The following is a 15598-nucleotide window of genomic DNA, read 5'->3' as shown; positions in this document are numbered from 1 at the left end:
TTTTGAAAAATGTTTCCCTCCCTCCCACACTTAAAATCATTGTTTAAAGAAAGTGAAGGGTTAAGCATCCCCTTAACTTTATCCAAGCACTGAAGTGCAAAAGGCAAAGCTCAGAATTGAAAGCCCTGCTCCTGCTGGAAACCAATCAACAGACTAATTAACAGCTCAAACAATGCCGGCTGGAGCCTCAAACAACCCCTGCTTCTCAAGCTAAAAGGTGCCTAGAAGTACGTGCCCCCCCCCAAGATCAAGGTGGAAGGAGAGAGGAGAGTGACAATTGGAATGATTCAAGTGCAGAACACAGCATCTGACTGAAAGCTGTTTCTAGTCAGAAAAAAGAATGTTGCAGAACTGTTGCAAGATCTGGGTTCAGATCGATCAGAATTCGGCAGGATTGAGAGTAGAAAAAAACTGTGAGTGCAGACAGTACCCAAGTTGGGTCCAGAGCTCTTGCGCAAGTAGAAAAGTGAGAAAAAAACTGCAGCAGCTGGTTGTACTAAGCTGAATATGTTGTATCCAAACTTTTTCTACTTGCACAGATTTTTTGTGTTTGAACAGTTTCTGAGCACTATAATGTGCAGGAGGAAAACAAAAACAAGAAGAGTTGTCCAAGCTCTTGCACAAGTGAAACTGATTTGGGCATACCTGAGGGACTGCCTTTCTCCATTTTTTTTTTTTTGTGTGTGTCCTGGGGAGGAATACGTGTAAGAGTTGCCAGCAGAACTGAGATAGCCAGTGTGCTGTAATAATGTTTGCACTGTGCAGAGTGCTCCCTTTTGGTGCAAAGTGTCCTGCCTCTCAAGAATCTATCACCATAGCTGCATCTTTGTATTCTACAACATCATGCTAGAGATATGTAGGCATTTTCTTTGTCATCTGCAATATGGATACCTTGACTGGGTTCTATAGTACTTTGTACATATATTTGCATCTTAAGCTGACCTTTTTGGACCTTTTTCTGCTCCTAAACCAGTTTGGTGTAGTGGTTAGGAGTGAGGACTTCTAATCTGGCATGCCAGGTTCGATTCCGCTCTCCCTTACATGCAACCAGCTGGGTGACCTTGGGCTCGCCGCGGCACTGATAAAACTGTTCTAACCGAGCAGTGATATCAGGGCTCTCTCAGCCTCACCCACCCCACAGGGTGTCTGTTGTGGGGAGAGGAATGGGAAGGCGACTGTAAGCTGCTTTGAGCCTCCTTCGGGTAGGGAAAAGCGGCATATAAGAACCAACTCTTCTTCTTCTAAACTGTATTTTGTCATTTTCAGATGCTGGTGAAAATAGGAATTCTGTAAGTATGCATTTATTTATGTATTTTTAATCATATAATATGGAGAGATGGGCTTAGGGTAGTACTATTTTGCTAGGCAAAGTAGAAGCCAAACATCTTGACTGTTTTAAATACGTGTCATTGTAATATGTATTCTTGCAAGGTGTATCTTTCTGTGCAGTCTGACAAAGTGAACTTTGATTCCTGAAAGTTTATATGCTGGACTATTTTGCTGTTCTTTTATTGCTAATTTTATTTATTTATTTGTTAGATTTCTATATCGCCCTCCCATACGGCTCAGGGCGGTTCACATACAACATTGCAGGGGTCATACATGGAACAGTCTGAACATAACACAGTCATAAAATAACACATCAGCAACAATCCAACAGTGGATCAAAATCAACAGAACTCCAATGGCTTTGGTCAGCGATAATATAATTCCTTGGCGGGGGAGCTAATGAACTACACATGAGTAACAATCAGCTGACCACCAGAAAAGCCATAGTGTAGACTTGATGGAACCAGAACTGGATGAGGGATATAAAAGGAGGACATTCCTGTATGTCAGTAATCTTGGAACTGGGAGGAATTCCAAATGTTGCTGTTTAAACTAGGCGGGTTTGGTAGAAGTAGGGTTGCCAGCTCTGAGTTGGGAAATACCTGGAGACTTTGAGGGGTGCAGCCAGGATTGGTGGGATTTGGAGTATAGTGCTAAGGTGTTCACCCTCCAAAGCAGCCTTTTTCCCAGGGGAACTGATCTCTCTAGTCTGGAGATGAGCTATAATTCCAGGGGATCCCCAGGTCCCATCTGCGGACTAGCACCCTTAAGCAGAAGGGAAATACCAGTGCAATGACTGGTCTCCCAATCTGCTTTGCTACAGGCAAAGCTTTTATAAGCAATGTGTCTTCTGGAACATGCTTCACAAACTCCTAATGCTACAACTTGTGCCTGGTAGTGCTTGTACATTTTCCGTTAGCCATAGGCTAGGTCAGTGATCCCCAACCTTTTTATCACCGGGGACCACTCAACGCCGGGGACCACTCACCGGGGACCACTCAACGCCTTTTACTGAGGCCTGGTGGGGGGGGTAGTTTACTCCTCTACTCTCAACCACTGCCCTAACGCTCTCTGATCGCTATGGTAATGTTTAAATATCCCTTCAAAATAAGATACAGTCATGCCACAACAATGAAGTGTATTGTAAAGGGCCGGGGGGGATGAAGTAAAGGGCGGGGGGGGGGAGAGAAGGCGTCCTTCAGGGCCCACCTCCAATTAGTCGAAGGACCACATGTGGTCCGCGGCCCACAGGTTGGGGATCGCTAGGCTAGGTGCTGGCATGGCTACAGACCACGTTCTTAGGGTCCAGCTAGGTAGACTGCAGATTTTGTGTTGAGTGTATTCTGCAGTCAGATTTATGATGTTAGACTGTGGTGGTCAGATACTGCCCAATCAGAGGATCTGTTTGGTTTGGCCTCAAATGATTTGAATGCCTGCCAAGGTATACAGCAGGGGGTTTCAGAAGTGTGGATATGTGAAAGTGACGCTGATCAAAACAGATCCGCAGCCTTTAACATCACTAAGAACTACTTATACAAACACCAAACAGTGGGATTAAAAAAAAACATGTGTACAATAGAAGATTTATGGGGCTTGTGGTTAATTTAGCTGTCTATTCCATTGCCTGCCAAACAGAGCTGCCATGCAAAAAGGACAGAGGGTAACAGGGATAAAGGGGAAAAGAAGGCTGTTTGAAAATCTGCATTCATGAAAAGCCAGTGGTGGTATAACTGAACTGTTTGGAAGGAAATCAGAGTCCCGTAGCACCTTTAAGACCAACAAAAATTTATTCAGGGCATGAGCTTTCAAGGGCAAGCACTCTTCGTCAGACCTTTCCAGTAGCACCTTTAAGACCAACAAAGATTCATTCAGGGCATGAGCTTTCAAGTGCAAGCAAGCTCATGCCCTGAATAAATTTTTGTTGGTCTTAAAGGTTCTACCAGACTCTGATTTTATTGTGCTACTTCAGACCAACACGGCTACCCACTTGAATCTATCCTGCTTGGAAGGAACAGAATGAAGTGTCCTGCCAAATTCTAATGAACAAAAACTGTCTCCCCGTTTGCAACTGGCAAACAGGACATGAGTCAAACTGGTTGGTGTTCGAGCGATCCCTAGTTTTAATCTTGACGTCTGTTCTGACCAAGGAGGAACATATTTATAAATAAGAATGTTGGTAACAGTTTGTACCATTTGTATAAGCTACTGAGAAACATGTGCACCTGTACATAGAGAGCATTCTGGTTAATCAACACTCTTGTTCTCATGGGATTCGCAAGAAACTGTTTTTATTGTTTACATTCCAGTATGCAGCCAACTGACAGTCACTGTTAGAATAAACAGACTTGTATCAGTGGATGAGCAATAGTTATGTCATTGCTAGATTCTTCTTTTTAAATCTGTGTTCCATTTAGGGTTGTGCGATTCGGCTGCCAAAGCAGCCGTTCCGTCCGGGCGCAGCCAGCGCCGCGCCGCGGGGCTGGCTGCACCCGGATGGAACGGCCGCTTCGGCAGCCGAATCGCACAACCCTAGTTCCATTTTCTTGCCTTACACTTAGAGGACTGGATCTCCAAAAGCCAGCCAAAATATAGACATTTTTCACCTTTGTTAATTTTATTATTACATTCTATTATGTTTTGTTTGGGATTTGGACACAGGCCGGTTTCCAAAAGGAAGGAGTTCCGTGCCAATGGGAAAGCCACCAAGAATAGCATTGCATGTTGGGGAGGAGCAATGACCAAGGAGGCTCCCTTAATTGTCTTGAGGAGGCAGAGCAATGGCTGATGAGGGGCAGAAAGGGTGTCTGTTGTGCTTGTTTCATGCCATGTAGAAACTGGCTAGGTTGAAGGCTACATGCCTTGCCTGCAATCTGACTGGGCCCTGCCTTGACTCTCTGGTACTATTGCCAAGGACTGTGGGAACACATGCCAATTACGTGAAGGGCCTGACCTAGATTGCAAGCAATTTGGCTGGACCCCAACGCAAAATGGAAAGCACTTGTTCCAGGCCACAGTGAGGTACCTTTGCAAAACTATAGTGACTAGAAATACCCCTCTATGTGTTCTTGCTATTCAGATATGGCATAAACATAGAATCATGTCAAATTTATAAAATTAATCTTCTGCATCATGACTATATAGCAATTACCATATTTTAAAAAATTAGCATTGCCAGCTCTGGGATGGGAAATACCTGGAGACTTTGGGGGTGGAGCCAGAAGTGAGTGGGATTTACGGAAAGGAGGGAACTCAATGGAGTATAATGCTATAGAGCAGTGCCCCCCAACCTTTTTATCACTGGGGACCGGTCAACGCTTGACAATTTTACTGAGGCCCAAGGGGGTGTAGTCTTTTGCCGAGGGACGTCATCGCCACCTGAGCCCCTGCTCCACTTGCTTTCCCACCAGTGCCTCTGACTTCCCGCCGCCCACTGGGGGGTGCTGCCAGCAGCAGCTGCACAGTACCACACCGAGGGGGAGCCCCAGCTATGGCAGCCGCTGGAGAGCACCAAAGGTGAGCCATTGACAGAGTGGCAGGGCAGCCCCCGAGGCAGCAGCCAGGGAGGAGGATGAGGAGGAGCCTCGGCCCAGTACCGACAGATCCTTGGACCGGTTCTGGTCCCCGGACCGGAGGTTGGGGACCACTGCTATAGAGTCCACCCTCCAAAGCAGCCATTTTCTCCAAGGAAACTGATCTCTGTGGTCTGGAGATGAGCTATAATTCCAGGGCATCCCTAGTCCCACCTGGGGACTGGCATCCCTAGCTCCAGCTGGGGGAAAAGCCAAGGAAATGGTGCTTGAAAGGGGTTTAAGGTGGAGAAACGGGCAAGGCCTTGGCAGAGAAAGGAAATGTGCACCCCTACTTCCAAATGATGTACTTGGAGTAGGATTGCCAAGATCCGGATCAGGAATCCCTTGCCTCAAGTTCACATTGCATTGAGAGGAATAAAAACGCTCAGTGGCATTGTAGAAGAAGAAGAAGAAGAAGAGTTGGTTCTTATATGCCGCTTTTCCCTACCCGAAGGAGGCTCAAAGCGGCTTACAGTCGCCTTCCCATTCCTCTCCCCACAACAGACACCCTGTGGGGTGGGTGAGGCTGAGAGAGCCCTGATATCACTGCCCGGTCAGAACAGTTTTATCAGTGCCGTGGCGAGCCCAAGGTCACCCAGTTGGTTGCATGTGGGGGAGAGCAGAATCGAACCTGGCATGCCAGATTAGAAGTCCGCACTCTTAACCACTACACCAAACTGGCTCTCTTGTAAGCATAATGACATCACTTCCAGGGAAAACCTGGAAGTAATAGCATTAGCTCTAGGAACTCTCATGTTACTGTAGAGCTTCCACCAATTCCTAGCACTGCCATTGTTATTTTCAGATTTTCCTGGAAGTGATGTCATCACACTCATATCCCCAACTCTCCCACCAGTTGATCAGTCTGACTGTTCTTTCCCTCACAATCAGAGAAAGCATCTATTGAAAAGAAGATGCTGAGGACAGGGAAAACCTGGAGATGGGATTACTACATCATAGCATCTTCTGGCACCTGCTGAAAACAGCACTCCAGTTTGGAAGCCAAGATGGTAAAAACCTTCCACCTGGAAGCAGCTGCAGTGAACCTCATGGCTGAATGGGACAAAGAGCCCAAGGCTCTCGAGTCAAACTCCAAGAGTGTTAAAAAAGAAATGGGGAAATGCAAGGAAAGCTTTATTCTACCCATCCAAACTTCTTTGGGAATTTCCTCCTTAGTGCTGTTGACCATGACTAATTAAGGCAAGGATGGAGTTTCAGCAAGATTTTTTTAAAAAACCCTCTAAAAAAAGATCTCTGGTTTTTCTGAACCAACCAGCCTGTATTTAACCAACATACTCACTGCCAAAGTACATGTTGAGAGCTGCTGTCTGCCCAGATATTATTTAAACAAATATAAAAATATTGTAAATTCTTCAAAGGGAGCCAGTGTGAGTATGCAGAAAGCTAGTCCCTGCTGGGCAAAAGCAAAAGACGTCTGTGTTATATTCCTTTCTTTCCAATATCTTCAAGCAATTCAAGGTATTGTGCGTGGGTCTTAATGGCTTCTTAATGTGACAATGCTGATGAGGGAGCGGAGAGCTGAGCAGTGCAAAAGAAACAGCACAGAAACAGTGCATTGCTTTCCTACTAGACTCTCAGGAGAAGGGCCGTTTGCAAAGCTTTTAAATTATTTTGGAAGCTCAACATTCTAAAAAGCCTGGGTGTGTGTCCCCCACTTTAAATTCAAGCAGTGCTGAGACGACACTTCAAATAAAACCAAGAAGTGATGTTGGTTTTGCATTTATATGGAGAAAACCATGCACAAAGTCACAGTCCCGTGTGCTGCAAATAGGCCCCATTCCAGATTAGAAGATTCCTGGAGATTTGGGGGTGAAGCCTGAGTACAGCAGGGTTTGGAGAGGGGGGGTGCCGCAGTGGGATATAACGCCATAGCATCCGCCCTTTTCTCCAGGGGAACATGTCTCTTTCATCTGGAGTTCAGGTGTAATTCCGGGAGATGTCCAGGTGTCCCCGGGGGGATGAGCAACCCTAGCTGTGAAAGGCATATAGAAGGGGTAGTCAAACTGCGGCCCTCCAGATGTCCATGGACTACAATTCCCAGGAGCCCCCTGCCAGCATTTGCTGGCAGGGGGCTCCTGGGAATTGTAGTCCATGGACATCTGGAGGGCCGCAGTTTGACTACCCCTGGCATATAGTAATCACCCAATACGAGGAGACCATCTTTAGCCCCAGAAGTTGGTTGACTGTATTCCTAAAACTCTTAGAGTTTTTAAAAGATATTTGCTCGGTTTTGGGGAGACAACTGATGCAACCTATATATTTATTGTGTTCCCTTTAAAGTGTGTGCTTGAGCAGCGGTCTGGAGCCACACAGGGTCTTGCACTGCCCATTTCCCGTTTTAAGATTATAGCGGTTATATTCCCCTCAGAATGTCAACCATTCCGCTCAGTAGAGGAACACTGAATACCACCATAGGAATCGGTTCCCATTTTAGTCAAAGGAGATGATCTTCCCCGAAAAGATCATCATCACAGTGATCCATGCGACGGTCACCTCTAGACTGGACTTTTGTAACTCGCTCTACGCAGGCCTGCCCTTAGCCCTGACCCGGAAACTACAACTAGTTCAAAATGCAGCAGCCAGGATCCTCACGGCAACACCGTGGAGGTCCCATATCCGGCCTATTCTCCATCAGCTGCAATGGTTACCAGTTGAATTCCGGATCAGACTAAAGGTTCTGGTAATTACCTTCCAGGCCATACGCGGTCAGGGCCCAGTGTACCTGAGGGACCGCCTCCCCGCCTATGCCCCCAAAAGAGCTCTGCGCTCTACTGCCTCCAATCAGCTAAGGATCCCTGGCCCTAAAGAAGTCCGTCTGGTCTCGACCAGGGCCAGAGCATTCTCTGTTCTGGCCCCTACCTGGTGGAACGAGCTCCCAGAGGAGATCAGGGCCCTGACGGAGCTTAAACAGTTCCGCTGGGCCTGCAAAAAGGAGCTCCTCCACCAGGCATTTGGCCGAGACCAGATGTAATCTACAGCGACCAAGGGCCCCTGCTCCCCCCCCTCAGAATTCAATCAATAAGCCACCCCCCTCAGAATCCCATCAACAAGCCCTGGACCTGTTTGTGTTATGATTGTTTATTGTTATACTGTGTTGTGTTTGGTTGCAATTGTTGGTTATTGGTGTACATGTTCTACAGACTGTTTTATGTATGGTTCTCTGTTAAAATGTAAACCGCCCTGAGCCTCCGGGGAGGGCGGTATAAAAGTATGATAAATAAAAATAAATAAATAAATGAGCTGCTTTTAAAACAAACCTGGGTTAGCTTCTGGGTGTGGGAGACAAGGGGTAAGTCGATTTAATACTTAAAAGAATAGAGTGCGACTGAAACAAAATGGAAGGCTTTACAGTCTTTTTAGTTTCTGTGAGAAAGTTAAAGCATATGATTAGGTCTTTTCCACTCCATTCAGTGGATTTACAAGTGCTTAGCTCTGGCTGCATTGTACCATTGTTCCTTCCCAGAGTCTTAAATGTTTGCTTTGGCACATCCTCCTCTGAAATAAATCAGGATCATGAGCTTGATTAATTTAAGACATGTACCATGGGAGAAGTTGAAGGGCTGCTTCACATGGAACAGGTTTACAGAGTACCCTGTAAGATGCAGACTTATCTTACCACAATGTGTTTTTTATTTAGTACATTTTGATGCCACCCTTCACTGGGAGAACTCAGAGCAGCATCCATTGTTGGCTTGCTGACCCTTTTGCATTGTATCCTGACAACAACCCTGTGAGGTAGATTAGGTTGAGAAAAAGTGACTGGTCCAAGGTCAGTCAACAAGCTTCCATGGCAAGAGCCAGCTTGGTGTAGTGCAGACTTCTAATCTGGCGAGCCGGGTTCAATTCTACACTCCCCCACATTGAACTAGCTGGGTGACCTTGGGCTCATCACAGCACTGATAAAGCTGTTCTGACTGAGCAATAATATCAGAGTTCTCTCAGCCTCACCCACCTCACAGGGTGTCTGTTGTGGCTAGAGGAAAGGGAAGGCCACTTGGAGACTCCTTCGGGTAAAGAAAAGTGGCATATAAGAACCAACTCTTCTTCTTCAGTGTAGGGATCTGACCCTGGTGCGCCACTCTGACCACCACACCAGCTCCTTCAGAACCACTACTGACCCATTCTAGAGCCATGGTTGCCTCTAGTTTACCACATAATGTTTTCGGGGAAGATCTAGACTTTGATAATTGTTTGTCCCTACTGTTGAATGGGGTACAAATGGACTTCCGTTAAATCTTTAATATCTGCTCAAATCGCATCACTGGAAGAGAATTTATGAGTCCAGGCTATCCAATTCAGTCCAATCTGAACTTGTGCCTTTTCAGCTAAAATGAAATTGCTTTAAATCAACACTAAGTCTAAGTAGAGTTTTCATTCAAACCGGACTCACAAAGACCAACAATCCTCTAAACACCTCAGATCTGAACGTATTGGGTTTAAGGATTTCGTGGCATTAGGTTTAAATATAGGCCATCCTGTCCTGAATCCCCAGTATCTACACTTTGATTGCCCCCTCGGTTGATTGATTCGGGATTGAGGGCATCCGACACCTGAGTGGAATACAGGCTGGTTGTCTGCCAATGCTCCTGCCTGTGTTCCTGTCCCACTTTGAGTTCTGCCTCGTTCCCTTGGAAAGTATCGTGGACAAATTTTGAATTGCTCAGAAAGGAACTGGGAGGGGGTTTCCTTCCTGGAATCAGAGCTGGCGATCTTTATATGCAGTTTTATGGCGGCCTCCAGTTTCTGAAAACATATTAAAGGAAATATCATAACAATGAGGTAACTGCTTCGCCAAGTCCTCGTTAGGTATTGTGTTTAATTTGCTTCAGCAATACGGCCTGATTTCTTTTCAGACTCTTCTTTGACCACCTTGACACGGTTGCGTGCTTTCTTGCTTTACTTTGGATCGGTGAAAAGGTAGTCATGAAAAGGTAGTCATGATAACCAAATGTTAGCACAGAGCTGGGGGTGCCAAGCTCCAGGTGGCACCAGGGAATCCCATGGAATTATAGCTCGTCACTGGATTACAGAGAGCAGTTCCCCTGGAGAAAATGAATGATTTGGAAGGTGGAGTCTGTGACATTGTACCCCACTGAGTAAGGTCCCTGTCCTGCCTCGGATCTACTCCCAAATCTCCAGGAGTTGCCCAAACTAAATCAGGAGAGGGAAAGAACTACCCCTCCTCAGTAACAATCCTGGCAATCCTACTCAGAGTAGTGGTGCACCTAAGTCCAGCATCCTGTTTAGCATGGTGCCCAACCAATTCCCCTGAAGGGATATCAAACAAGCAGAGAGGTCAAGGCCTTTCTCTGAAGTTGCCTCCTAGAACTGGCATTCAGTGGTTTGCTACTGCTGAATAGGGAGGTTTTCTTTTATCATCATGGCTAGTAACCACTGATAGATCTTCTCTCCATGAATAGTTCCCTCTAAAAGCTGTCTTGTGTTCTCGGCATCAGGGCCAGTTTATCTGTATCACACATGCAGCATGTGCTACGGGGCCCAGCCTTCAAGGGGCCACGCACAATGCTTTCTCCCCCATTGATCAGGGCCAGAGCCTCTCTCCTCTCCCCTTTTCCCTTTTTAAGGACACTCGGAGTGACACCCCTTTCCACTGCGGGGAACCCCTCAGCCCCAGTCTGGCTGTTCTCGCCACAATTGTACTCTCTCTAGGGCCCTGTGAATCCCTAAACTGGCTTTGGTGCTGCAGGCCCCACAAATCCTTAAGCTACTCCTGCATGGTCCATATCTTTGTAGTAAATTCAACCATTTACCAAGTACATATCGAATGAAAAAGTATTTCTTTTTATCTGCCCTGAACCGGCTGCCTGTCAACGCCATTGAGGCTGATAGATTTTGTCAGCACGTATTGTGCTTCAGGGGCCAATTAGTAAAGGTATAAAGAGGGCTATCTGGGAGGTTGACATTTACTATTCACTGCATGGAGCAGCACTTCATTTTAGACAACTATTGCTTTGTGCTTCAGTGATCCAAAAGAGCTCTAGAAGAGTTCTAAGGTACCAAAAGGATACTGTTTCCAGACTTTGGTTGTATCTAAGAAGAGGCTCTAGCGCCATGAAACATACTGTTGTTAATGGCTCAGGAAATTAAAGTAGAGTTTAGACATTCTTTTTAAACTCCCAAGGGGGGGGAATCTATTATCCATGCTAGACCCTGAGAAACAGGGAAGGGTTAGTAGTAAAGTTAGTAGTGACTTCATGTTGGTTGTGGGCACAGCAAGGCTACACACACAAGGTACATATATATTCAAGGATTCCTCAGATATGCAAAACAAAGACAAAAACGTTTCTGTGAATTAACCAACATTAAAAGAAAGAACCTTTTCTTAAAGGGCTGGTTAGGGCCAAATCTGCTATAGGAGACCCAGAATGTTAATGGTAGTTGAGTTTATTCTTTAAGAAGATGGTGCTCTGCTCCTCCTTTGCATATTTAAACTTTGCCAACAGTTGGAAGTTAAGCAGGATGGTCCATGTTAGTATTCAAATGGGATACCACTAAGGAAGTCCAGGGTCACTATACAGAGACAGACTTTAGTAAACCTCCTCAGTTTGTCTCATCACCTCTATGCCACCTCCAGATCGTTGAGCACCTGTGCATGCCTGCGCACCTGTGCAAGCCACCCCCACCGCCACCGCAGAGACCAGCCAAATTTACATCCGAATCTGAAATCTAAACCCTTCTGCCATAAGAAGGTTATGGAATTAATTAAGGGATCTAGTATGGATTTTTATGTTATAATGTTTTGATGAATTATCCTGTAGTTTTTAAAATGTTGTCATCCACCCTGAGTCCTCAGGGAAGACTGGATTATAAATGTATTATTGTTGTTGCTGTTGTTGTTAATAAAACCCCACAAAGCTGCCATGTCAGCTGTGACTTGATGGCACTTTACACCTCCATTTTCACCCCTTGAAAGAATAGTTATCCCCTCTTCTTTTAAGGCAAAGTATATACCTGAGCAGCTTTTCCTTCATTGTCCAGAGACAGACTCCTTTTTTTCCAGGGTGAAACTGAAGGAGCCAAAAGTTCAACCAAGTAATAATTAAGAGCTCTTTTGCCATTATGTATGATTCATTGATCAACACAAAGGCTGGAGAATAATTATTACTAATCTATCATAATGTGATTAAGGGACACATACTCTTTTTATTATCATATATGTATTCAAGGAAGAGCTTAAACACCAAGTATGTTATGACTGTTCTTCATTCCTTACATGCTTTTTGTGAATAGAATTCCACTTAAACATTTCATTATTTGATTTATAGCCCCATTACACCCCAAGGATCCAGGGTGGGTAACGAATTATTATACCCTACTCTGCTGGCACTGAGACTTTGAAGAGTATGCTTAAGCTTTACCTTTTCTAAAATCCACCATGATCAACACAGTAAAAATCTTTGTTGTAACCTATGAAGCACTATGCGGCTTTCTTCTAAAATTCTCTCATGTGCTCCAGTACCCAATGCAAATTTACAATATAATCTCTAGTATCTCTTCCTTTTCTGAATCCAGCTTGAATATCTGGCATTTCTCATTCTGTATATATTTACTACTTTTTGTAAACCTGTGGACATCATTTTACTTGTATAAGAAATTAATGGTAGCTGGTAGCATCTTTTGGTCTGCTTTTTTCAAAACTTGAATATAGGTTGAGCATTTCCAGTCTATGGGCCATTGTTTTGTTTTCCATATTGGTTGGCATACTTTTATAAAGATTTTGATTTAGTTTCCATAGTTTGAATAAGCCTATTGATATTTCACCTACTCTTGGTGATCTATTTTATCAAGTGCTCTCAGTACAGCTTTTACTTCACTTAAAAAAAAACTAGGTTGCTCTTGCAAGAAGGAATCTATCATCCTTTCATCTCTTCGGTTTTTTGTTCCCATATTTTCTTTACTTAGTCCTGTTCAGTTAATGTAATTCCATGTTGATCTTTCAGCATACCTAATCATGCTTTAAATTTCTCTTTGGTTTTTTTGATCTTGTGGAACAGTTCTCTCGTTCATTATTTTTGTTGTTCTCTTCCGTTTCCTTACACTGAATTTATAATAGTTCTCTTTTTCTCTACATACAAGTTGCTGGAGTGCTGCATTTGGACTTCTTACTGTATTTCTGTCAGTACTGGCTTTTGCTTCTCATCCATCTTTAGCAATGTTAAGAGTTTCATCAGGCATCTATCAAAGCATTTCATTTCTTTTGGCTACAGGAATAGTATTTGCACATTCTTCCTTGATAATATCTGGTTTCAATCCATCTTGCAGTTCATATTCATTTGAACTGAATAATGCAAATATATTCTTTATATGGTCTTTAAACTCTTCAGGAATGTTATTTAGATTATATTGTGGCACTAGGAATGATTTGCAGGGATATATTTGTCAAATTGATTCTTACAATGTTTTAATCTCATTGCTTGCAGAGAATAGAAGCTTCTCCTGATGGAACTTAGTGAACAAGAAACGTTGTGGAAACAAGATGGAAGCTGTTCTACCAGTCCCAAATATTCAGCAGCACTTAGATTCTTTCATAAGTCACGTTTTGCTTGAGCTGTTGGTAACCCCTATGGGGTGAACATGACATCTACACAGTATTACTGCCATCCTTCCACTAGTTAAATAGTGACATTCAGCTCAGCCTCCACTGATATGTTCTATGTTTTATTCAATGTCATTCTAATCAATGGATGTATGTACATGTATGAATGTTTGCTACATTTCCTGTTTTAATTTGCCAAGCAATTATGGATAAACCTGTCAAAAATGTCTGATCACTTTTTTATGGTCTCAGTGAAAAGTATTCCAGTGTAAGCAATTGATTTGTGGTCAGAAATATTGTTGAAAGTAAAACAATTGAGTTATTACTGCCAGATTGACAGGACTATTTTACACATCATGATGTTCCACATACGAAAAAAAATAACATGTGAAATGGCATTAACGTGCTCAACAATTCAGTGTCAAGTTTTGCACCATCTATGTTGCTTGGCTACTTAGAAAGAGGTGTAAAAATGTTCAAATGCTTGCCCAAATTCTGGCTCATGTGTTCATTTTTCTTAAGGCATAAAATAGTAAATCCCTTTAAAATATCCCTTTTGAAAGACAGAAACTTTTTAAAATACAAGCTAAAGCAGTTATGGCATCATTCTTATTCTGCAGATTTGGAAATGTCACATTGAGGACAAAAACAAATCCTCAATTTTTTTCACTACAAAATGGAGTAGCTTTACAAAGATTATGACTTCTACAAAAGGCAATTCCAGTATAGTCATGAGCATTAATTGTTCTCTGGCAAACAACGTCTGGCATCTGAAATGTTTCATGGATAGTTGAACCAAGTTTTCTCGTGTAGCAAAGCAGAGATTACTGATACACAGCATCTCTGGCAGCAAACAAGGGGGTTATAAGATTCTGGTTTCATATTTGCATATGATCTGCAATTTTCTGACTTTCTCCCTTCTCATAACGCCATCAAACTCAATTGAGCTGAATTTTAAAGAGCAGAAATCAGTCCAGATTGTTGGGATAATTCATAGCCTAGATACAGGCATCCAAGTATTTACTGAAATATTTTAATTCAGTTTTGTCTCTTTTTTATGGATATCATAAAGACAGCCGAGAAAGAAAATGATACAGCATATAAAATATAGCATTTAATATGTACAAATGGATTCAGTCAGTTTCATTAAGATCCCGAGTCAAGAAGCGTGAATGCTATTGATAGATTTAGTCCCGAATCATCATGGAGTACAAAAATGACAGAACACACGCAAAAAATATTGCTTAACCCCAATTTACCTCAAATTCAAATGTATTTATAAGCAAAACCAACCTCATCTGAAGCCTGACCTCTGCTTGTATCAAACCAAAAAGACTGATAGTCATTTTGAAGCACCGTTCGTTGTGACTAACTCAAAGAGTAAGCTGTTCCAGTTCACACTAATGAGATCATTTTTTCTTAAAATATTTACTCCCTTCCTATGATTACGGCATTTTGTCTGGAAAAAGTTCACGTTTTAGAACTAAAAGCTGACAGGCTCTGCGTGACACATCTCTCTCGGCAAATGTACATAAGAAAACTCTTGAGTATGCACCCCTAACCAAATTCTATTACACTGAATTTGATGCAGTATTTTATTAAAGAAATAATTAGAAAATGATTTGCACCAGAATTGTCTTCTTTTGTGCTAATAAAATACCACACATATGTGAAACTATTTATTAAGCCCTGGTGCACACAGTAGGCTAAGTTTGGAAGCCCAGGAACCAGGGAACCAAAATTGACATCTTTGGTCCCAGAATAGAAATGCATGTGCCGGGAGCATTCATTCTGAAATTAAGGGTGGTCTGGCTAGTTCCTGGAATGAAGAATTATTAGATCTCCAGCAATCCTAAACAGTGTTCCAGCCTTCTAAGCCCATTGACTTCCATTGAGATATTTAATTTGTATCCTGCCTGTCACCTCGGTAGGGACCCAACGTGGTCCTACATCATTCTGAGTGGTCCTACATCATTCTCCTCTCCTCTGCCTTATCCTCACAACAACCCTGTCAGGTAGGTTAGGCTGAAAGTGTGTGACTGGCCTCAGGTCACTCCGAGAGCTTCCATGGCACAGGCGGGATTTTAAAAATCTAATAAATAAACATTACTCTTTGGGAATG

At 43.4% G+C, this 15598-nt stretch overlaps 1 protein-coding gene across 1 annotated transcript in view; it reads left to right on the top strand.

Annotated features, from left to right (window-relative positions):
• The window catches only part of PECAM1 (platelet and endothelial cell adhesion molecule 1), a 73276-nt gene extending 58179 nt beyond the window's left edge, over window positions 1-15097 (top strand). Inside the window, exons 15-16 of the mRNA XM_077328860.1 lie at window positions 1267-1289; window positions 13361-15097. Of these exons, the coding sequence (XP_077184975.1) occupies window positions 1267-1289; window positions 13361-13390 (53 nt within the window). The 3' untranslated portion in view covers window positions 13391-15097. The remainder of the gene's footprint in view (window positions 1-1266; window positions 1290-13360) is intronic.
• Window positions 15098-15598: the final 501 nt, after the last annotated feature.

This window comes from Paroedura picta, chromosome 3 (genome assembly GCF_049243985.1).
Source record: "Paroedura picta isolate Pp20150507F chromosome 3, Ppicta_v3.0, whole genome shotgun sequence".
NCBI classification, from domain to species: Eukaryota; Metazoa; Chordata; class Lepidosauria; order Squamata; family Gekkonidae; genus Paroedura; species Paroedura picta.
Note: the sequence above shows the minus strand (reverse complement) of the source record. Positions and strands in the feature narration are given on the sequence as shown.